Source organism: Stegostoma tigrinum, chromosome 15, assembly GCF_030684315.1.
Source record: "Stegostoma tigrinum isolate sSteTig4 chromosome 15, sSteTig4.hap1, whole genome shotgun sequence".
Lineage (NCBI taxonomy): Eukaryota > Metazoa > Chordata > Chondrichthyes > Orectolobiformes > Stegostomatidae > Stegostoma > Stegostoma tigrinum.
This window is the reverse complement of record NC_081368.1, coordinates 39,753,086-39,777,322: the sequence shown is the minus strand read 5'-3', so window position 1 is coordinate 39,777,322 and position 24,237 is coordinate 39,753,086. Positions and strand designations below refer to the sequence as shown.

General features: G+C 41.6%; 1 protein-coding gene across 4 annotated transcripts in view; it reads right to left on the bottom strand.

Annotated features, from left to right (window-relative positions):
• The window catches only part of dlg3 (discs, large homolog 3 (Drosophila)), a 483,556-nt gene that overhangs the window by 415,178 nt on the left and 44,141 nt on the right, over positions 1 to 24,237 (bottom strand). For 3 of the 4 annotated variants that reach the window (XM_059651426.1, XM_059651427.1, XM_059651428.1), the window contains exon 3: positions 12,243 to 12,379. The exons of the other annotated variant lie outside the window; for it this stretch is intronic. In XM_059651426.1, the coding sequence (XP_059507409.1) occupies positions 12,243 to 12,379 (137 nt within the window). The remainder of the gene's footprint in view (positions 1 to 12,242; positions 12,380 to 24,237) is intronic. 4 annotated transcript variants of the gene reach the window in all.

Sequence of the window (24,237 nt, the reverse complement as noted above, 5' to 3'; positions counted from 1 at the left end):
TAACCTGAACAGCTTTACAGGATGATAGCAATCCAACTACATGACCTCACGAACAACCCCCTTCATCACACTGGTTAACACATTAGGGATAGGAAGACCTGATTGCTTGATATGCCTAACAAGAATTGAAAACCAAGGAGAAGGAACACCCATGGGATTTAGCAACTGCACCCGGAGTTTTAACACTTCCACATACCCTCTTCCAGGACCCATCAGGGCACTTTTCCTGACCATGGGACCCATAAATGCATCTCTCCTCATGCACAGCAGCCCTAGCCTCCTGATCTTCAGGAACCTCACTAGTAACAGAAGTGAGGTTCCAACAATGCTGGTACTGCGGGATTATTATCCATCCCGTCCAATGGCACCTATTTTGTATGTGGACACAGAGCCTATGCCTGGCTATCCCCAACCTGGACAGGTTCATGTTACTAGACCTATGAGGTACCGTTTATACACCACACTGTGTCCCTCCTATGGATGATGACAGAACAACACAAACTTGCAATTTCAGGAGCAGATAGGCTCCTCTCCATATTTTTACCCTCGTACGGCATAGAAACGTTATCCAGAGAACCTATCAATTTGATTACAATCTTAGATAAAGTGGCCAACGACACCGCAGGAGCTTTGAACAAAATAAATACAGAAATGGTCGCCACACGAACCACAACTTTACAGAACTGAACTGCCCTCAACATGATGTTAGCCAAGAAAGGGGATACATGTGTACACATCAGCAAGGAATGCTGCACATACATCCCCAATAACTCAGAAGCAATTACTGATCTGGCCGACTATATCTGAAAAGAAGTGAATAGCCTCAAACAACCTCCCTCTTCGACCCAATGGAGTAGTGCAAAAGGGTGGCTGGGATCCCTTGGGACATCCATCGCACAGACCATAGTAATGTTTGTTGTAGCATTGTTCTTATGTTACATTACTTACACCTTCTAAAAAGCATTATGACCACGATAATGAAGAAGGTGGCTGAAGAGGAGCCACGGACCAAGGGGGTGGCCGCACTATGCACCATCAAGCCAACAGACTAGTGGAACAGGGAAGACCACCTCATTGAACAATGGCAAGGGGATCTTGGATGCAACATAATTAGGTAAAGAATACTCCTGGAAATTGATTTGGATGTTTGAACTCTGATTTGGACTGCATGAATTAATAGTGGCCCTGAAGATATAACTTAGCTGAGGGCCAAAGGGGGGGGGATCTGTAATGGTGACCTGTACCTGGCCATGTAAGGTGGCTTGTACCTGAACACACTAAGCAGCCCATGCCTGCTTACAAGATGGCAAACAGAAGCTAAGCAAAACCAAGCAGCCTGCTCACACAGTGAAATACAATAGTATCTTTGAACAGAACTGCTAGAAGGTCAGTAAAAGAATGCTGTATGTTCCCATCTGAGACAGTTTGATAAAAGGATGATCTAGGACAGATGCATGTCCAATTCCAGCTTTATTAATGAAAGGATGCTTGTCCCAGTAAATGAATAATGTCAGGTGCTAGATTAGGTCCGCAAGCAGCTGCAAGGATAACAGCTAAAGTTATTTTGTAGTAAATAGTTGCCTCTTTAAAGCTACCAGCAATATTAAATAGTTTATAGCTAAAAATGCTAGAATCATAGAAGTTGGTTACAGCACATAACCAGGGCTTACTACAAGCCTTAAAAAAAATTTAACCTTAGATATAAAGATTAACTAGCCTGAGAAGACACCTTCTCTAACCTGAGCAAGATAGATTGATCACAGCCCATAAATTACAAAATGCTGACAGTCAAAGTAGTTGTATGACGTTACATTCATAATTAACTTGAAACAGAAGTTAACCTTACAGCAATTAGTGTAAACTAAATGTGAGGCTGGACGAACACAGCAGGCCCAGCAGCATCTCAGGAGCACAAAAGCTGATGTTTCGGGCCTAGACCTCTCTGATGAAGGGTCTAGGCCCGAAACGTCAGCTTTTGTGCTCCTGAGATGCTGCTGGGCCTGCTGTGTTCATCCAACCTCACATTTCGTTATCTTGGATTCTCCAGCATCTGCAGTTCCCATTATCAGTGTAAACTAAATGTCTTTTTATTTTTACATTATGTAATTGGGACAGTGGGTAAGTAAAAAAAAGAAAGTGAATGTGATAAAGACAGCATCAAAATACAATGGGTAATAGAACTTGAGCTTCCTTATAGATAAACTAGCCTGAGAAAGACCCAAAGGACTGTAGCCATTAAACGTTTTGGAATGTGAATGAATAGGATGCACGGGGAGATCCTAAGGCCTAGGGATTACAATGTCTAGCTAATACCATAAGATCATGGGAACCTGGGGCTGTCCATGGAAGTGCTCATCACTGATTAAGTGTCCCAAAGAATTGGGTGTTTGATTTAAGGGGAAGGACAATGACTGTATTTTATTTGATAACTGTAACATAAAACGTATAAAAATGCTATATTTCTTTGTAAAAGCAGAGTGTGTCATTGATCTATCTTCCAAAGCCAGATTCAGGGAAGATCCTTTGGCCCTCTCCCTGCATAAACCAGTTTCTGCTTTAATAAATATTTTCCACTCGCCTGAATCCTGCCTGCTTCCTGAGTCTTTGTCCCGGGTCAGGTAAGACGCTCCTACAATCACTTTGGAACAATTAAGGACACAATTGTTTGCTGCACAGCAGTAGTTACAATGTGTTGTAATTCAAAAAAATTCTATTCAATTTTAATGAAAAGAATATGCAATGTTCTACATTCATGCTTAGCGTCACAACCTGTAGGTGGTGTTACAACTGAAAATGAAAGCATACTATTTGAATTTTACTGATGTAAGAATTACCATTCTGAACAGTTTAATGCAGCATTTGTCAAATTCAGAGTGCATAAAATAGTTGTTAAAGGTTTTTACAGATGCAGATGTATTAAATATTGTGAAAACATCACGACAACAAGCATGAACAAAAATACAAGCAACACATGATGACTTATAAAAAAACCACTTGTGGTTTGAATGATAAGTTTGGTGACTGATTTCTTCTAAACATTCAGCATTATACACTATCATAAAATGCATGCCTTGTTTTTAATACTGTAAGCTCATTTTAATGTTTTATCTTAACATATGCAGAGGTGTGAATAAACAGCATGGAGCACTTCACGAATGTTTTGGTACAAGTATGGTTCTTGTCCAGGTATGGCTCTGGCAAACTTGGGTTTCCCCATTGCAGCATAAGGTTGACGGTGACAAACAATTCACATGTTTTAAGACTGACAGAGGTCCTATGTTCCACTACAAAATAAGTACGCTTACTCTTCGCTGTACTGATATGTTTAAGATGACAACTGGGTGTAAGGTGCAGTCACTCTGAAGATATCTAAACTCATATGGACTAGCAACTACCCAGCCACGTATGAGAGTCAGTGTGGGGGCTGTATCGCTGGGGAGGGCCTTTCATTCTCCCTGCTGAGAAATAACAGTGTCCAGTTTAAATGAAGCAGATCTATTTCTTCTCTGATGGTGCCAACCTATACTTTTAACACTGTTAGCTTGGGCAGTGTGTAAGGCGCCTGCCAGTTCAGGTGCGAGCCTCGTGCATAGATATACATTCAGATTCCCTGACTTCAATAGAATCCTTTGGCACTTTAACTGAGCAGGGAAACCATTGCACATTTCCTATCAGTCAATGGGAGGATGAAAGAAAGCCTCCTGGCTAGTTCAACACTTATTATAGAGTCCGAAAATCTCTTTTAGTACCCATAAAAAAAGTTACAGCATCATCTGCTTGGGATCTCTACCATTTGCCCTCCTAAAGCACCCCACTGAGAATTCCTTCTTGCTACTTTACTTGGAAACCAAGTGAATGACAAAGTCAGCTACTCTGCAGCCTGTCCCACCTGGAGCACTGCCACCAGGGTCAGAAGGCAAAATCTGAAACTTAGGCTAAAAGATGTTTTTTTTTCCCTTCTCTACTACCATGTCTGTCCAAAAGTCACTCTGGTTTAAAAGTAACCCTTGGATGCTAATTAACTCCAGCATTGTTCCCATTATTGTTTCAGAGGGTTGGACATTGACAATACTCTCCAATGTTGTCTGTTCCAGTCGTCACCTAAAGTACCTCTGAAGGATTCCAGACTGTGTTGAAGCATTTTTTTTTCAAATCAACTTGCTCAGACATTTCAATTAGGTAGGATTTGAACCCAAGCCTTCTGACCCAGATGTAAAGGCACTACCATTGTACCACAAAACCCTTCAGCCTGAGTTAAACATTATACTAACTGTGTAGGGGACACCTGAACTACAGCACTGTGGCTCATTCTAAATCTCCTTGAATGTTAATGGTTGAATAGTTGCCCACTTCATTTCACAATTATTTGCGATGACTGAATGACAGATATTTCTTACCTGTTGAACAGATGTGAAGAATGTGTTAGGGATGTTCATGGTGCAGTGGTAATATCCCTACCCCTGAGCCAGGAAGCATAGGTTCAAGTGCCACCTCCTTCAGAGGTACTTAATAACATCTCTGAAGTGGTTGATTACAAGGTACAGAACAGTGGTGCTTTTGAGTAAGTGTAGTGAAATAATAAAGAATGTGTTATACATTCGCCTAACAAAATATTTCAAAAATCATACACTCATATTAACAAAGTCTTAAGTTGTTGCTTTGATTATCTCAATTACAGACATAAAAAAAGCAACAAACGAAGAAACACTTGAAGCTGGTGCCAATTTGCAAACTATTACACCTTTTGCTGCATTAGCAGCCCTCTATGCTGTTGCTATGTAACAGCTTATCAACTCATCCTTTTTAAAATGCACCCAACAAATGCATTGAAGCATTCAATTCTACATTGTGATCATGTTCAGTCTTTTGCATTTAATTCCCTTTACAAACTTTGTGTAAATGGCAATGTATTGCTGATTCATCAGGAAAACTTTAGGAATCATTTCAATATTCTATTGCCAGACAAAGCTGTATGAAAAGAAAAGAAAAAGAAACCCAGAAGCATACAATTAATCTGGCATCAAGATTCATCCAAAATGATTATATTCTAAACTATACTGTCTCACCCATCTAAATTCAACATTTTCCACCTCTGATAAAACACAACTGTTTAATCATTTGGACTAATCAAAGAGGAATATTGGAGCTGTTTTACCAAGTGATTCGATTTATGATATTTATCTGCCCACCACATATGATGAGCACCACATGCAGCTAATGTGCTGTTCTTTTGCCTATAGGACTGACTCATTAAATGAAGAAACAAAAACAAAGTTGCTGGAAAAGTTCAGCAGGTCTGGCAGCATCTGTGAAGAAAAAAAATCAGAGTTAACGTTTCAGGTCCAGTGTCCCTTCCCCGGAACTGTTCTGAGGAAGGGTCACTGGACCTGAAACATTAACTCTGACTTTTTCTTCACAGATGCTGCCCCACCTGCTGAACTTTTCCAGCAACTTTGTTTTTGTTTCTGATTTCCAACATCTGCAGTTCTTCTCATTTTCAATAAGTGGTCCTTCAGACAAACGTAATATTCAGGCACGGCATGAGTTTGGCAATGGCCTTCTACTTTCCCTGGGGAGTAGATGCACGGCACAACGTTGCCCAAAGCTTAACACAAACTATCAGTAAACTTAAAGTCTAAATATGAAGAGTCACAAGGATGGCTGCGATTATACTTTCGTAGAATTAGTTCTTCTTTTAAAAGTGCAGTTAGGAGTAGGCTCTCCAATGTGCGGAATGATACCTCACACAGAAGAAAGATGATTGTTGTTAATAACTTCAGTCCCAGAACATCACTGGAGTTCGTCGGGGTAGTGTCCTCAGTCTGACTGAAGTAACTCCACAGAGGTCGGTATCACCAAGGTCCCCCTTTATTTACACATGCACTGTACATGGATTCTGACCTGCCAGTTCAGAGTCAGTCCTAGAATGAAGAGAATCTCTGAGATTCCTGTTTATATCTGACAGCCAGGACTCTCTGATTGGCTTGTTAACCTGGGCCAATCAGGGATCTCATTCTCAATGAGATCCTTCTGAACGTCATTCCAATCACTACAGCCTCCATCAGAAGATCGCTGATGTTCAATGATGATCACACAATGTTCAGAACTATTTATGACTGCTCAGATTTTGAAGCAACCCACGTTCTAATGCAATATTAGAAGAACATTTAGCCTTGGCATAATGAATAGTATGCGATATTAATACCACAAGAGTGCATTGCAATGACCATCTCCAAAAAGTCTAATCATCTCATCTTAGTATTCAATGGTATTAGCATCGCCGAACCCCTATTAACACCACGCTGGGGTTTACAACTTACCATAAATTGAACTGGATCAACAATAGAAATACTGGAGTTAAAAGATCAGATCAGACACTGTGAATTGTGTGGGAGTATCTCACCTATAGATTCCACAATGCCTGTCCACAACCTATAAGGCATAAATCTACTGTGTGATGGAGTATAGCTCCAATAAAACTCAAGGATATTGACAGCAACCTCAGACCATTCTGACTTGCAACAACATCACATTCCTTCACTCTCATTGAGTCAAAATCTTGGAACTCCCTTTCTAGTAGCGCTGCTGGTACACCCTAAGGTCTGCATTGGGTTCAGGAAAGTGGTTCACAACCATCTTCTAAAGGGTAATTAAGAAAAGGCAACAAATATTGACCAAGGCATTGATGTTCACATCAAATGCAAGAATAAATTTTAAAAATTGTTGGCTTTTAGGCCAACTAGAGGAAGCTTTACTCCAGTCAGAGCTGTTTCGAACTGCTCAAACCAGTTCTTTTCCTTAATTTACTCAGCAGATGTCAGCTTCACTGACTGGGCAGAAATATATCTTTCTCCAGTTGTTTATCTTGATGAACATAATGCCACAGTAAAAAATAAAGAACAATAAATCAGTAGCCTATCTTTCAGAATTTGTAATGTTTAACAGTAACAAATTAGTTCCTTACTTATTAATTTAAAAAATTCACTTCACAGATGGTACCCTTTAGCTGTAAGCATGAAAATTACAGACAGGTTTGAATATTTTTGGTCCAGTCAGAAGTCTAATCCGTGATCATTCCTGGCTAATGCAGAGGTGCGCATAGCCACAGCCAGCATGTCTCCACTTCTATGAAAGTGCAAAACAAAAATCAAAATATCTATCTGGTTTTCAACCTTTGAGTCCACCAGTACTGCTCCAGAACTAGAACTTCATACTCATTTCTCTAGGAGAATATCACATTGAAAAATCACAAATGTCATCATACTTATTTAGTTCATCTCTACAGGAAAGCTCCTGTAGTGACAACTCACTGCAGTTGCACCGCATATTTTCCAGCAATTAGGTAAACACTGATGGATAGTTTTACCCAAACCTGATAAGGATACCACACTTCTGCTCACTTTTTTTTCTAGTATATCATGTGATTTGAACACGTGATTTTAATCTAAACATTTTTATGCTAAGATTGTTCAATGTGAACTGGACCTAAAATCTAGAGTTGTGCTAGGGTCACATTACCTGCAAGTCATTACTGATGTCCTAATTATGAATTTTAAAATACAACATAACATCCATAACTTGGCTGCCAGGGTGACAAATAGTAGGAAATGTAGCATTAAATTAAAATGCAATTTGAATATTTTTACTGCAATTGTTCTGAAGATGTGAAGACAAGACTATGTGGAAATTCCATGGAGTAATGTTACAACTACTTAGTTAATTATTGAGTCCATTATTTGAAACAATCTAAAAATATTGAAAGTTTCAAATACTTCTTTTCCTCCTAAATCTATATCATCTTAAAAAAAAACTGGTATTACAGATAAATGCAACTGAAAACAACATATTTAAGAAATTAATAATGGACCAGTCCATGCCATTCATGCATTATGTACTGTAATTCCAAGATTGACTGGTCCTATATTTGCAAAGCCATTTAAGTTATTTTTTCCTTATTCAGTCATGGGATGAGGACATCGCTGGCTAGGCAGCATTTAATGCCTGTCCCTAATTGCCCGGATGACAGTTAAGAGTCAACCACATTGCTATGTCTTGGGTCACAGGTAGGTCAGACCAGGTAAGGATTTCAGTTTCCTTCCCTAAAGGACATTAGTGAACCCGATGGGTTTTTCCTGGCAATCAACAATGGATTAGTGGTCACTGTTAGATTCTTCGTTTCAGATATTTATTAAATTCAAATACCACCATCTGCCATGGCAGGATTCAAACCCAGGTCCCCAGAATATTAGTGATAATGGGAACTGCAGATGCTGGAGAATCCAAGATAACGAAATGTGAGGCTGGATGAACACAGCAGGCCCAGCAGCATCTCAGGAGCACAAAAGCTGACGTTTCGGGCCTAGACCCTTCATCAGAGAGGGGGATGGGGTGAGGGTTCTGGAATAAATAGGGAGAGAGGGGGAGGCGGACTGAAGATGGAGAGAAAAGAAGATAGGTGGAGAGGAGAGTATAAGTGGGGAGGTAGGGAGGGGATAGGTCAGTCCAGGGAAGACGGACAGGTCAAGGAGGTGGGATGAGGTTAGTAGGTAAGAGATGGAGGTGTGGCTTGGGGTGGGAGGAAGGGATGGGTGAGAGGAAGAACAGGTTAGGGAGGCAGAGACAGGTTGGACTGGTTTTGGGGTGCAGTGGGTGGAGGGGAAGAGCTGGGCTGGTTGTGTGGTGCAGTGGGGGGAGGGGACGAACTGGGCTGGTTTTGGGATGCAGTGGGGGAAGGGGAGATTTTGAAGTTGGTGAAGTCCACATTGATACCATTGGGCTGCAGGGTTCCCAAGCGGAATATGAGTTGCTGTTCCTGCAACCTTCGGGAGGCATCATTGTGGCACTGCAGGAGGCCCATGATGGACATGTCATCTAAAGAATGGGAGGGGGAGTGGAAATGGAAATGGTTTGCATTCTCACACACCACCCCACCAACCTCCGGATACAACGCATCATCCTCCGACACTTCTGCCATTTACAATCCGACCCCACCACCCAAGACATTTTTCCATCCCCACCCCTGTCTGCTTTCCGGAGAGATCACTCTCTCTGTGACTCCCTTGTTCGTTCCACACTGCCCTCCAACCCCACCACACCCGGGACCTTCCCCTGCAACCGCAGGAAATGCTACACTTGCCCCCACACCTCCTCCCTCACCCCTATCCCAGGCCCCAAGATGACTTTCCACATTAAGCAGAGGTTCACCTGCACATCTGCCAATGTGATATACCGCATCCACTGTACCCGGTGTGGCTTACTCTACACTGGGGAAACCAAGCGGAGGCTTGGGGACCGCTTTGCAGAACACCTCCGCTCGGTGGGCAACAAACAACTGCACCTCCCAGTCGCAAACCATTTCCACTCCCCCTCCCATTCTTTAGATGACATGTTCATCATGGGCCTCCTGCAGTGCCACAATGATGCCACCCAAAGGTTGCAGGAACAGCAACTCATATTCCGCTCGGGAACCCTGCAGCCTAATGGTATCAATGTGGACTTCACCAGCTTCAAAATCTCCCCTTCCCCCACCGCATCCCTAAACCAGCCCAGTTCGTCCCCTCCCCCCACTGCACCACACAACCAGCCCAGCTCTTCCCCCCCACCCACTGCATCCCAAAACCAGTCCAACCTGTCTCTGCCTCCCTAACCTGTTCTTCCTCTCACCCATCCCTTCCTCCCACCCCAAGCCGCACCTCCATCTCCTACCTACTTACCTCATCCCACCTCCTTGACCTGTCCGTCTTCCCTGGACTGACCTATCCCCTCCCTACCTCCCCACCTATACTCTCCTCTCCACCTATCTTCTTTTCTCTCCATCTTCGGTCCGCCTCCCCCTCTCTCCCTATTTATTCCAGAACCCTCACCCCATCCCCCTCTCTGATGAAGGGTCTAGGCCCAAAACGTCAGCTTTTGTGCTCCTGAGATGCTGCTGGGCCTGCTGTGTTCACCCAGCCTCACATTTCGTTATCCTCAGAATATTATCTAGGCCTCTGGATTGACAGTCCAGTGACAATACCACTTAGGCCATTGCCTCCCCCTGTGCCTGACATCATTCTCTATTGAGCACTATATTGTGAATTCATTCATGCAAACCTCAAATGAGCTTCAGAGACAATTACTACAACATTGAAGTAAATAATCTATCTTTCCTGTCTAATCTTGTGATACCTCACATGGATGTGAAAGAAATGCATGTCTAAGATCCAAGAAAAACAGTAAAATTTGTTTTCATATTATTTATTATGACTGTCACAAAATCTCCGTTTGCTTCACATAACTGATGTGATTTCTAGCAGCTGTCCCTAATAATGTTATTTGTCATTACCCCAAACATCAATATTATCCCAAACATCAGTGATCAATGATAAAAACAGAAGCATCAATGTGGACAGAGAAGTAGAGATAATATTTCAGGTCAGCATCCATTCATCAGAACTGACAGAAGTTACAGATGTAATAGGTTTTAAGCAAGGGGTGGGTAGTAAAAGGACTAAAAGATAGTGGGCAGGATCTTCTCTGCCGGCTTCAGAACCTTGCTGCTGTGATCAAATGGGAGTTAAAAGCGTTCACTATGTGAGTGACAGTCAGCTAGCTTTGACTTTCTCTGAACTGGCCAATTGATGGCTAATGGGTGGGCATGCCACCAAATTAAGCTGAGTGGGTTTGCTCTGAAAGCTGTGGGTCTTTGAGGACCACCCAGCGCTGAAAATGCAGCAAGCTGCTTCTCCAGGAAACTGAGTGAAGCACCCTCTCTTCAATATTTTTAACTTTAAATTAAAATAACAACCTCAGCAGAAGGCAGCCTCCAATTGCAGCTGAAACCAGGCAGTCAGGAAGACCTAGCACGTCCATCTGGAGTGACACACCATACACCACACAGGTCTACTACTGGGAAGCTGCTTCCAGGTATTTCACTGTTCCCTGGCACCTCCAAAAACTTAGAGACTAAGCAGAAAGTTCCAGCTGGACTCCAGTAAAAGGCCTTATTGGCTCTCTACTGAGATAAGTTGCCATACGACCATACCACCTCATGGAAATTTAAAGATCTGTCAGTCTCAGCAAAAGAGACAGCCAAGTTATTGGATTGCTTCAAAAACCCATCTGGTTCACAAATATTCTTTAGACAAGCTAAACTGCTATCTTTAACTGGCCAACATGCAATTCCAGATCCAGATCAATGTGGTTGACTCTTAACTATCCTGCTTTATTAGCCAGTCAGTTCAAAGGCAACTGGGGAAGGGCAATGAATGCTGTCCTTGCCAGCATCAGCTACATTCCATGAAATAAGTAAGAATGAAATGGATTATTCCCATAAAGTTTACAACGGGCACTTCAGCAACTGTAATCATCCTGAATGTCAAGTGATTTTGTCTTACTGGAGATTGTCACAGCCTGGCACTCGTATGGCATGAATGTTCAGACACCAGTCCTACTAGGAGATGCCACAGATAGCTGTGGAGGCCAGGTCATTGAATACATTTAAGACTGAGATAGGTAGGTTCTTAATTATCAAGGGGATCAAGGGTTACAGGGAGAAAGCAGGAGAACGAGGTTGAGGAACTTATCAGCCATGACTGAATGGCGGAGCAGACTCGATGGGCCGTAAGGCCTAATTTCTGCTCCTATATCTTATGGTCTTATGGAGATGTTGGTGCACTTGACAATGGGGGTTGGAAAGTTATTTCGTTTATCCCCCACCCACCTTTTTTGGCATCTCCCTTTAGAATGCATAGCTGCTGGCAACTGTGAAATATTGGGATCATGTTGCTTATTAGTACTCTAGCCACACCTGATAATTTCCTGTCCACCTTTTTTTTTAATGTTTCTGTGTGTCACGGCAGAGACACTAAGGATTCAGCATAATACCTTCATTTAAAAAATCTAGATGGACTTTTTTCCGCCTTTTAAATAATGTACATTTTGATCAATTGATTTTTGATGATGTCTTTACACTTGAAACGTTAATCCATGTACAACATAGCAACATAGAAAATATGAGGAGTCGGCCATTCAACCCTTTAAGTCTGCTTTGCCATTCAATATGATCATGGCTGATCATCCATCTCAGTACCGTGTTCCCACTTTCTCCTCAAATCCTTTAAACCTTCTGGCCCTAAGACAATATCTAACTATACTTCACAGATGTAACCTGACCAGTTAAATGTTTTCAATTCCCTGTTCTTGTTTGGGATTCCCGGAACTTGCAATTTTATTGTTTTTGTGTGGACAATTATGTTATTCACCTCCAAACTGAGAAATTCAATCCTCGTAAGTGTTGAATTCTTCCCCATCTCAGTTGAAAATAGATTGCTTGCTAGAAGATTATGATCAGTAGGTTTGAGCGCAGCAGTTAAAGTCACTTCATAAAATTCCCGAATATCTACCAGAAGGAAACAAAATAAACCATTAAAAATACTTAAAAATCTTAAAGTCCAATTATCTCACTTGAAGCTTTATGCAGTAAACTCTTACTATCCCTAAATTTAAAAATATCTAGATATCTAGATATCCTGGTGGTGAATTTTGTGCTAAACTTGCATTGAACTACATCTTATCAATCAATGTAGCTCCTCACAAAACAAACTCAACTTTCTTCGGTGCACATTGAACACATATATATTCACAATGGACTCCCAATGTTATTTGTATCTGCTATAGATAATCTTCCCCTTTGTGGGTGTGATGGAGGGTGTTTTAGTACATTGAGATGGAAAGTCAAGTGGTGTAGGAGCTGGAAAGATATTGTTTCGCTTTAAGAATTTGGTTCACAACATTTCAGATGAGGAGGTGTGGAGACTTGCAGACATTGGTCAAAGGTTGCCTTTGGTGCTAGTACAGATGACATCTGCAACAATCCTCCTCGTCCTGCATTTCTCGCGGAACTAAAATGAGAAAGGATTAAGTCATTCAAATAATTTTTGAAACTGGAAGTAAGATCAAATGCTGACACAGAGGCATTTAAAATGCACTTTAGAAATACTTGCACATTTTAGCGTCTCTCATTCTCATGCCAAACATAGACTCACCACAGCAACTGCCAATAGCGTTCTGATATCAAAGTCAGATAAGAAACCGCATTATAATATGGCAAGCCAACAGGTGAGGAGGAGGATTACGGAGATTGATTATTAAAAGGAATGTGAGGGGCCTGAATGCTGATGGGGTTGACAAAGACAGCAGTACAAATGGTACATGAAGGTACATAAAGGGACTGATGGGTGAAGAACCTTGATTATTGGTGGAGCCTGGAACTCACTCATTGGAACATGACATGGAAAGTGTGCAATTTTCAACCAGACTTCAAACTTCAAATGCACAAAAAGGAAGAAATGTTCATATCAGCACATTCACTTGAAGAGAAGTAAGTATTAGCGTTTTTGGTCTGCTGAAGTATCATGCATATGTTTCTGCCAAGAGGCTGGCCTTGGGTGGTAGGTGAGTTTTGATTATCACCAATACTTGAATGAGTCTGTACTCCTTCGCTCAGTGCAAAGCTATAACAAACCTTTGCATTCAAAGAAGTGTGCACCCGTGAATGATTATATCCTAAAAACACACAAGATAGCCAAAAGTATGGGACATGAGTGGAGGCATGACCCTACTACAAAGTGCTCACATTACCTTGGGAGCCAGTTATCTCCACATTAAAGTGCTGTGTCTTGGCTGCACTTAGGAGCGCAGGAGTTGAAGGATCTCTAAAATATACTGCATTCCAGGATGCTTCTCTAAGATGAGAAGTGCCTCACTAATATAACTTCTATACTTGGGATCTATGAAATTGCTTAACTTGCATGTGGTAGTCACACAACCTACCTATCCTTGTGTCATCAGCAAATATGGCAGCCAAACCTTCCACTCCTCCATCCACCTCATTTATATAAAACATAAGAAGTTGAGGTCTCAGTACCAATTCCTGACACACCATTCCTTACTTCCTGCCAAAATGAAAAAGGACCATTTATTCATACACTTCCTGCTTGCCATCCAGTCATTTACTTCCACAAATATTCCACCAACTACACCATGGACTTTTACTTTCATAAATGACTTCTAACATGATACTTGCTCAAATGCTTTCTGGAAATCTAACCACAGTACATTCACTGGTCATCCTTTATTCCCACCCATTATCTCCTCAAAGAACTCCAATCGTCTGATTCAAAATGATTTCCCTTTCACAAAATAGTAATGATCCACCTGATTATCTTGAACTTACCCAAATATTCCTGCTTTAACAACTTTAAAAATAGCTTCCATCATTTTCCCAATGACAGATGTTGAGCTAACTGGTCTGTCGATTCCTGCTATCTGCTTTCCTTCCTTTTGAATAATGATACTAGGCTGCTTTCTTCCAATCTAGAGGGTCTTTCCCCAAATCAGGGAAGTTTTGCCAAGTTATGTCAAATTCACAACCACGATTAAGACCCTAGCATGAAATCCATCAGGATATGGGCAGTTATTAACCAACAGCCCCAACATTTTATTCTATAAATTTCTGTGGTGACTGTAATTTTTGCGTCTTCAGTTTCCTAACTTAAAACTGCTTCTGGGATGTTACTTGCGTCCACTATAGAGCATACCAATGCAAAATACCTGTTTAATTAATTTGCATGGGTGCTGCAAGTATGCAAGTACACGCTAAATGAAAGCACTAAGCGGACAGACCTGAGTTGCACCGTGGTCCATTCTGAGAGCTAGGTGACTACCCTGCAGTAGTGTTCTTGCAGTGGCCTTTCAATGCTAGTTATTGGTGTACTCTGCAATGGAAGTCTCTGCTTCTTAAGCATCCTAAGTTGATGTGAGAGATGCCAAGATGGTTGGGAGACTTTGACATATGTCGAATGCCAAATTCCATATATGAGAAGTTGCATGTGGTTGGTGACCACAGATTATGTCCTAAGATGCTGTTAGGTGCTGAGCAAAATGGAGGCTCCTTGCAGCCAGCTGTGAGCATTCCCAATGTCCAGTTTGCTCAGTGCATTTGGGAAAATAGGAAGTTGAATATTAATAAGGTGAGTTGTGGATTTAATAAGGCACTTAACAAGCTATAATACTTCTTAATTTGAAAATTGCTGTCGTCTCGTGAGAAATTTGCCTCACTGCTTGGCAAGTGCATAAAAGATGGAGTGAGATAGACTTTGCCAGACTGCATGATTCTGCCATAAATCTCACCATAGCCCATGTTGCACAGGCCTAGTAAGATTCGACCCAGACTCTTTAGGTTTACTATTTTAAATTTTTTTTGCAAATTCTAATCTTATTTATTGGTTTCTTCTAAGATTTGTACTCTCTATAGCTTCCAGGCAGGGTCTGCATATAATTTCCATTTTTATTTTTCTTTGGTCTTGGCTCTACTCTTCAGTAACCACAACATTTCATTATTGATGTCAGTGTCCCATGAACTGGAACTTACTTTCAGGTCAGATCTGAAGAAGAGACAATATTGGATTTGTGACAATACTGTGAGGTTAAGAGGTGTATTTTGTCCTTTGTTTTTGATGAAGAAAGGTTGAGACAAAGATATTGAGCAGTCCGCTCAAATCCAGTCCTTGTGTTTTGCTTAGTTTCACCAATCAAATCACATTAGGAATGCAACACCTTACACCTACCTTTAAAACTAGAAAAAGTTACAGTCTAAACTATCTTCTTAATATATCTTGAGGGAGTGTTATCTGGTCCACAACAAATTCGAAAACTAGCTCTGTATCTCTCTCCACAGATGCTACCAGACTTGCTGTGTTTCTCCAGCATTTTCTGTGTTTGTTTCTGGTATCAGTCTACTTGCTAGTAATAAATAATGCTAGCTTTAACTGCATTTTTTTAAACCTGCATAAATGATTGAATTATATTTACTCACCAGAACAAAACTTATTTCTGTCATGTGGCGCCATCATGTGGGCATTCAATGCGACAGCACCAACAACAGATTTTGAATAAGGGTCAAAGAGGCTCTGGGCACTATAAACTTGGGATGTTCAGGGAAATATAATGTAAAACAATTCCAAATACTGGCTTTGTGAAATACACTAATCTTGAGGTTGACCTTCTGAGAATGCTTAGTGTTCAAGTGTAAATCACTCAGTCAATTATAAACCAGTTTCCATGAGCTCCATGCATCATTAACAGAGGTAGTAGGAACACAATATGGTTCCTCTAGGCTGTACTAATCATGACAATGAAACATTTTGAAATGGATCCAGTACTATGGAGTGAAAAAGAATAGTGTTCATCTATTTCAATGTGAAAACTGGGATCCTAGTGTTCCATCTTCTGTATCAGAGCCACAAAGACATACAGCACAGAAGCAGGCCCTTCGGTCCAACTCATGCATGCAGACCGAATTTCCCAAACTAAACCAGTCCCACTTGCCTGTGCATGGCCCATATCCCTCTAAATCCTTCCCCTTCGCGTACCTGTCCAAATGTCGTTTAAATGCTGTAAATGTACCTGCATCTACTGCTCCCTCTGGCAGTTCATTCCATATACCAACAGCCTTCCGCATGAAAAACTTGCCCGTCAGGTCCCTTTTAAATCCTTCTCTTCTCACCTTAAAAATGCGCCCCCTAGTTTTGAACTCGCCCACACTCGGGGAAAGACCTTTGTTATTCACCTTATCTATGCCTCTCATCATTTTATAAACATTTTATATCATTTCATATTAATATCATTTACTACGCTCATGTGAAAAAAGTCTCAGGCTACCCTTAGAACTCAAACTCTCCAATCCTGGCAACATTCTGGTAAAATTTTTTCTGAACCCACTCTAATTTAACAATATCCTTCCAATATCAGGGCAACCCAAACTGTACACAGTACTCCAAAAGTGGCTTCACCAATATCCTGTATGACTGCAACAAGGCGTCTCAACTCCTCAGAATCTCCACAGCATGGAAACAGGCCTTTCCGCCCACCAAGTCTACGCCAATCCTCCGAAGAGCATCCCACATGACCCATCCCCTTACCCTATCCTCGTAAGCCTGCATTTCCCATGGCTAATGCACCTAACCTACACATCCTTGGACACTATGGGCAATTTAGTATGGCCAATCCACCTAATCTGCACATTTTGGACTGTGGGAGGTAACTGGAGCACCCGGAAAAAACCCACACAGATATGGGGATAATGTGCAAACTCCACACAGTTGCCCGAGGATAGAATCGAAGCTGGGTTGCTCGTGCTGTGAAGCAGCAGTGCTAACCATTAAGCCACTGTGCCACTCTAATTATCAGAAATACACCATTCATTTACTGATCATTTTTGGGGGCAATGATGCTACAGAGATCTGGCTTGGGCAAGTTTTTATTGGTTGAGGCTTTGTGATATTAATGACAGCACATCCATTATCAATCTTTGTCATTATTCTTCTGTATGCAGAAATCCAAAAATGACTGTTAAGAATCCCAGGCTTCTCCATAGGGTGCACTGTCCCCTGCACATTGAAAGTAAGTATGAATCACTGAAACACAGAAACATCTCCTTTTTAGAGTGTAATATCACTGTTAAAAAGCCTCCCCAAAACGTTATCATGTTAATCGGGTGTAACTGGGTTTTTAGCAACTCATATCAGGTCATAACTACCACTGCGGAATTTTCTTGGCCCTAGAAAACTAGAAAACATTGATGTAATGCCAACTTTTTACATTCAAGGATTTTTTTCTTGTGAACATTTTTTAAATCTTTGAATCTGATATTTTAGCTTCTATTAATACTCTGAAAAATTTATAAAAAGCATAACTTAGTTCAGTAATTTCCAGGTTTGCTATTTGAGAATTCCTCAATGTTTTTAGACTATTAGCCCTCTTGGTAACATCATGAACAATTGTTACTGAACAATTACTGAGCAGTAGATTCGAAGTAATGTCAGTACAATGTCAGTCAGGAAAGGTGAAATCCTACCCAGAGATGTTGGCACACCTTTGCAGGAAGCTTTCTTCAAAATTCAAACTAATACTTCTGTGGCATCAAGAAAATTTTAAAATCTCTTTCAGAAGCAAAGAAAAAGATAAAGCTTTATCAAAAATAGAGATAACACACCGTGGAGGTGGAGGAACGCAGCAGGCCAGGAGCTAGAAAGTTGACGTTTCAGGTCTGAGGAAGGGTCCTGACCCAAAATGTCAACTTTCCTGTTCCTCTGATGCTGCCTGGCCTGCTGTGTTCCTCCAGCTCCACACTATTATCTCTGACTTCAGCATCGGCATTTCTCACTATCTCCAGCTTAACCAAAAGTCCATCTACGTTCAGGTTCTGAGCCAGCTGCCTCACTGCCACCTGTGCTGGCACATTGGGGCGAAAGGATAAAGCCTATATGTGTATAATCAATTAATATAAACCAGACCACTTCAACTTGGCAACTCTAACTGCACTTGTGACTTTCTCCCATCATCTTTGCACTTGTTGATGACAAAAGGGACCTAGTTTGGGCAGCCTTAATTCAACCAGCTGCCCACTTGCTGCCTTGAAAATGAGGTCAAAATTGTGACTCCTGCTTCACTGCGACTGTTCACCTCAAAGCTATATCAATACCAACGAACAGATGTTACAACATGATACACATCTTTCCGGGAATTATGAACAGCTGTTAGAATGAATATTTTCTCACATCTCCAATATACTTTGGAGAGAAAAAATCAACGATGTCAGTCTCAATTACATCCATAAAGGAGAGGTTAGCAAATCATTGCAAAAAACGTTATAACTTTCCACCTTGTGTGAGGCAAGCGTTATCTTGCTCAGATTTTAGACATGTTAAAGGCTCTAAGTAAAAGTGGCAGTTTGCAAACAGAAGAGAATTGTGCGGTCACAGTAAAGGGAATTGTGCAGTCACAATGAAGAGAGTTGTGTAGTCATGAAACACCTATAATCTTTTTCCTTTCACTCTGACAGCCTGGTGCGGGAGGTGGTGATAGGATAGTGGTTCTGAGCCAGCTCAGAACTCAAATGGAGATGGACTTCTCTTTAAGCTATATCTTTTCCTTTCCTTCTTTTTCTTAAACTATTGAAGTGGTGTTGTATTGTGATGACAAATGGAAGCTTTTCATGATATTTTACATTATTTCGCACTGTATATAAAATCATTCATTCAAAAGCCAAGTACTACTTATTAGGCGTGAATGACAAAACGCAGAAATCCAGCTGTTTGGTGCACGGAATCTGTATTAATTCATCATGGGAAATCCAGTTAAGTGTTGCTTTACTCAGAAAAGTCAATGTTGATGAAAAGGCAATCCAAGGTCTAAGGAATAAGTTTAACTTATTTGAAATTCATTCAGTAACACAGCCGAATTTTCCCATTTGCTATTAAAGTACGTTGTCAAGTGAGATACCTGGTCTGCCATGGCTTGGAGTGATTTTTCTCACATAAACTCCCATTCTTCACCTGTTCAATTGTGAAACCAGGTTCTTCATTGGTATTTTTGTGGAAATGTGCAGCGATAGAGCAGAAATGCTTGCCAGTGCCAACCTTTTTGTGATGTTTACACTACAAGTGCCGTATCTAAAGCCTAGCTACACACTACTTCAGATGTTAAACCCAGGAGCTGACCTTTACCTTATAGTGCTGGACAATATGATACAGAAAAGAAAATTCGCAGCTCATTTTGTGAGGGACCAGGACTGGTGGATGGAAGAAGTCCATTCTTTAGCCTGCTGATGACTGCAGAAGGCCATGTAACCATACTAAACTAGCCCGGATTGAGATAACAGCCTATGATAGTGATGCATTTTGGGTGCAACACAATGTCCAGCAGAGCAAGATGATGGTAAGTGTACTTCTGTGCTCTTCAAGGTTAACTGCCACAATCTTCTCATTGCTACCTCATGCATACAGGGGTACCACTCATTCCAACCTGAGAAGAGCACATAAATTTTACCAAAGCTCATGGACTACAGCTCTCAGTATTGCAAGCATCATATCCACTCAATGTATTGCACCCATCTTCATCCTTCCAAACTACTCACTGTTCCTATCCAATGTTTTATTAGTTCACAGTCTTGGGCGTCACTGGCTAGCCCAGCATTTATTGCCCATCCCTAGTTGCCCTTGAGAAGATGGCAGTGAGCTGCTTTTGCGAACTGATGTGATCCATTTGGTATAGATAGACCCACAATGCCATTACACTTTGTACTTGCTTGCCATGAACACCTAATCACCTATACTGATCATGCATCATGTATTCTGGCCTCTATTTAGTTCAATGCTCCTCAAATTTGACCTGAAATGTCAGCTTTCCTGCTCCTCTGATGCTGCTTGGCCTGCTGTGTTCATCCAGCTCCCCACCTTGTTATCTCAAGAGAAAATATAAGATATGCTGGAGAAGACCATGACTAATTATGTGGAGACAGGGGGGCCTCAATAGTCAGCCAATCTAGTATATTTATTCTGCTGTCCAACATTGGTCTTCCATTAACACTAGTGCTAATTCAATCTTAATCTGCACAAGTTTCTATCCCTCATAGACGACTAATTCCCTCTGTTCTCACATTTAGACATTTGTGGTATACAGCAAAGGTGCACTGACAAGAGGCTAGAGCCACAGCCAGAGACATTCAACTCCAGTGAATGCATTGGACTTTCAGATGGTACAGAGGATTTCACCTGCACCCTTCACCAGCATAGACATTTTCACCTAGATGAGACCTGTGAACACAATCTGATGAACACATCACTGGCACATCGTCACAACTTCTCCTTCGTGGAAGAAGCACACCAGAGGTCTTTGACACTCAAAGGACTGCTATGGACCAGGCACCTGCTCAGCTCTCGTCAAAAGATAATCCCACGGCCATTAATGACACACAAACAAGCACAAGTAAAACAGTCAGGTTTGTCACAGGCACAAAGTAGGCCAGAGGAAAATATGAAGGAGGCCACCCACTTAATCTCTACCAAGCTGGCTCTGGCAAACGTGTGCATGACTGCCTCTGTTGAAGGTGTGTGGCTCCTCCACTGATTTCTCTCCTGTAGTATCTTCTGACAAATTTCCTGCTATCCCTCACACCATCAGGCCCTGCAGACATATGAACTATATTTTTCAAGACACAAAACGAGTGGGTGGGCATGCTTGGGTTGTTTTCTTTGGTGCGGAGAAGACTGGGAGGGGACCTAACTGAGTTGTGTAAGATTATGAGCGGCATGGATTGGGTGGACAGAAAGCAGCTGTTCCCTTTAATTGAAGGGTCAATTAGGTAGGTATAAATTAAAGATGAATGACAGGAGGTTTACAGAGGATTTCAAAGAAACTTCTCATTCTCAAATGGTGGCGGGAATCTGGAATTCACTGTCAAAGAGGGCAGTCAAGGCTGGAAACTTCACAACCTTTAAAAAGGTATTTGGTGGACACTTTAAATGTCATAACATTCAAGGGTTTGGGACAAGTGTTAGAACGTGTGATTAGTGTAGATCTAGAGTAGATTCTGGTGTCTCGATTCAATGGGCCTTTGTGTACTATAGTGTTCTCTGACAGATGAAGAGTTGATATTCTCTGCCTCTCACAGCATCCTTGGAAATTTCAAAAATAATGGGTCATTTTTGCCAGTATTCAGTTCTTTTTAAGTCATTGTGACAAACTTTGGCGAAATTAAGATACCAGTGTTCAATTTTCAAACACTACTGGCTTTTGGACAGCATTTGAAACCTAAACACATTCTCTCTGCATACAATGGAAATGAACAAAGATATAATTGCAACTGAAATGTAGCTGCAATTTGGAACTGCATGCTTCACATGTTTGCCCCTTCATTGTCTTTCATGACGTGACTAATATACTTTTGTCCTTCAAGGTGACACAGATCTATCCAGTGACAGCATTGACCAGGCATCTTTCAATTCTAGTTAACATCTAGAGGGCTGCAAATGATGGCTCACACCTGAGCTCACAGTGGACACCATCAGCACCGTGTTGCCTGGAAGCATTCCCCAGGCTTCCATGTGCCCTTTCACCTTGTACTATGCCAACAGTACAGTTCCACTCATCAACCCTTGTGGAGATCCACCACATTGAATATTGCCTGTAACTTTCCTCCTGCCCTTGAGTTATGACATTTCACATTAACGTTACCCACCTTGGTCCTCTATGTCCAGCTATGGACACTACTGAAGTCATTACCAATAACCTCTCTCCACTTTGTGGCCTAACATGCCCTCTGCTGCAGTTCAACCTACCACAGGGATCAGTGCTGATCCCCTTATTGTGCATGAGATATACAAATGATACAGATTAGTATGTGGGAGGGATGATAAGTAAGTTTGCAGTTGACACAAGGATCGACTGGGTGGGGGCTGATAATGAGGAAAAATGCCAGAGAGGAATTAAAAATTGGACTCTGAGTCACTGTATTTTCATCCCTCATCTCTTATAGCAGCCTGGGATAAAACCCATCTGGACCTGGTAATTCATCCACTTTTACGCCCGCCAAAACCTTCAATACCTAACTCCCTATATCAAAATGCTCAAGAGTCTCTCAGACCCTCTTCCCAAATTCTGTAACTACATCTTTCTTCTCCAAAGTAAAAACAAATGTCAAATACTCAGCTGGTGTGCTAAGGAGTGGCACACTGATTTTTAGATAAATGTGAGGTGTTGTATTTTGGAAAGGCAAATCAGGGTGAGACATATACAGTTAAAGGTAAGATCCAGGGGAGTGTTGCTGAACAAAGGGACCTTGGAGTACAGGTTCACAGTTCCCCAAAAGTAGAGTTGCAGGTAGACTGGATAGTAAAGAAGGCCTTTGCTATGCTTGCCTTTACTGGGGAGTACATTAGGTTTAGGAGTTGGGCATCATGTTGCTGCTGTACAGGAAATTGGTTAGGCCACTCTTGGAATATTGCGTTCAGTTCTTGCTGTCCTGCTACAGGAAAGTTGTTGTAAAACTTAAGAGGGTTCAGAAAAGATTTGCAAGTATGTTGCCAGGGTTGAAGTTTTTGAGGTATAGGGAGAGGCTAATTAGGCTGGGGCTATTTTTCCTAGAACAATGGGGGCTGAGGCGTAACTTTATAGAAGTTTATAGAATCATAAAGGGCGCAGATAAGGTGAATAGGCAATGTCTTTTCTCATAGGTAAGGGAGTCCAAATATAGAGGGCATTGGTTTAGGGTGAGAGGGAAAAATTTAAAAGGGACTTAAGGAGCAACATTTTCATGCTTAGGCTGGTGTGTATGGAATGAGCTGCCAGAGGAAGTGGTGGAGGCTGGTACAATTACAACATTTAAAATGCACGTGGATAGATACATGAATAGGAGGGGCTTAGAAGGATATCGGCCAAATGTTGACAAATGGAACTGGATTGATTTAGGATATCTGGTCAGCATGGATATATTGGGCTGATGGGTCTGTTTCCATACTGGACAGCTCTATGACTGTATGGCCTTGCCAAAATCCTTGGACCCCACACACAGAGTGCCCCCTCAGACCCCACTGAGCCCGACTCTTTTCCTGGTGGTCCTCGTTCCCTTGATATACTTACTGAATATCTTGGAAATCTCTCTAACTTTTTCCGCCAGTGTTTCTACTCTTTGCTCTCTAACTGCTTTCGTAAGTACTCACTGCACTTGCTATTCTCTTCCAGTGCCTGCATTGATTAACTCCCTTTGTACATGTTTAAAGCCTCTCCTCCTTTTTCTCAATTCTGAACACTCCTGGGTATCCAGGCTTCTCTGGGCTTTTTACTCCTAGGTTTCACCCCACAGGGAACATGTTGAGCCTGTACTCTTGATAATGACAACTGAATGCCCACACTGTTCTGCAGTAAATTTACCCAGAAGTAGCTGTTTCCAGTCTACTTTGGCCAGACCCGCCTTATTTCATAAAATCTCCCTTCCACCACTGCAAAATCATTTTATACAGACCATCTTTTTCCTTGTGCATAACAAACTTAATGTACATAGTTTCATGGTCACAGTCAGTTCATTGGTTAGCACTGCTGCCTCACAGCACCAGGGACTCGGGTTCAATTCTAGCCTTGGATGACTGGATGTGTGGAGTTTGCACATTCTCCCTGTAGCTGCTTTCGGTTTCCTCTGGGCACTCTCGTTTCTTCCCACAGTCCAAAGATGTGTAGGTTTTTTTATTCATTCACAGGATGAGGGCAACACTGGTCAGGCAATATTTATTGCCCAGAGGGTAATTAAGAGTCAACTACATTGCTTGGGTCTGGAGTCACACGTAGGCCAGATCAGGTAAGGATGACAGTTTCCTTCCCTAAAGGACATTAGTGAGCCAAATGGGCTCTTCCGACAATTGA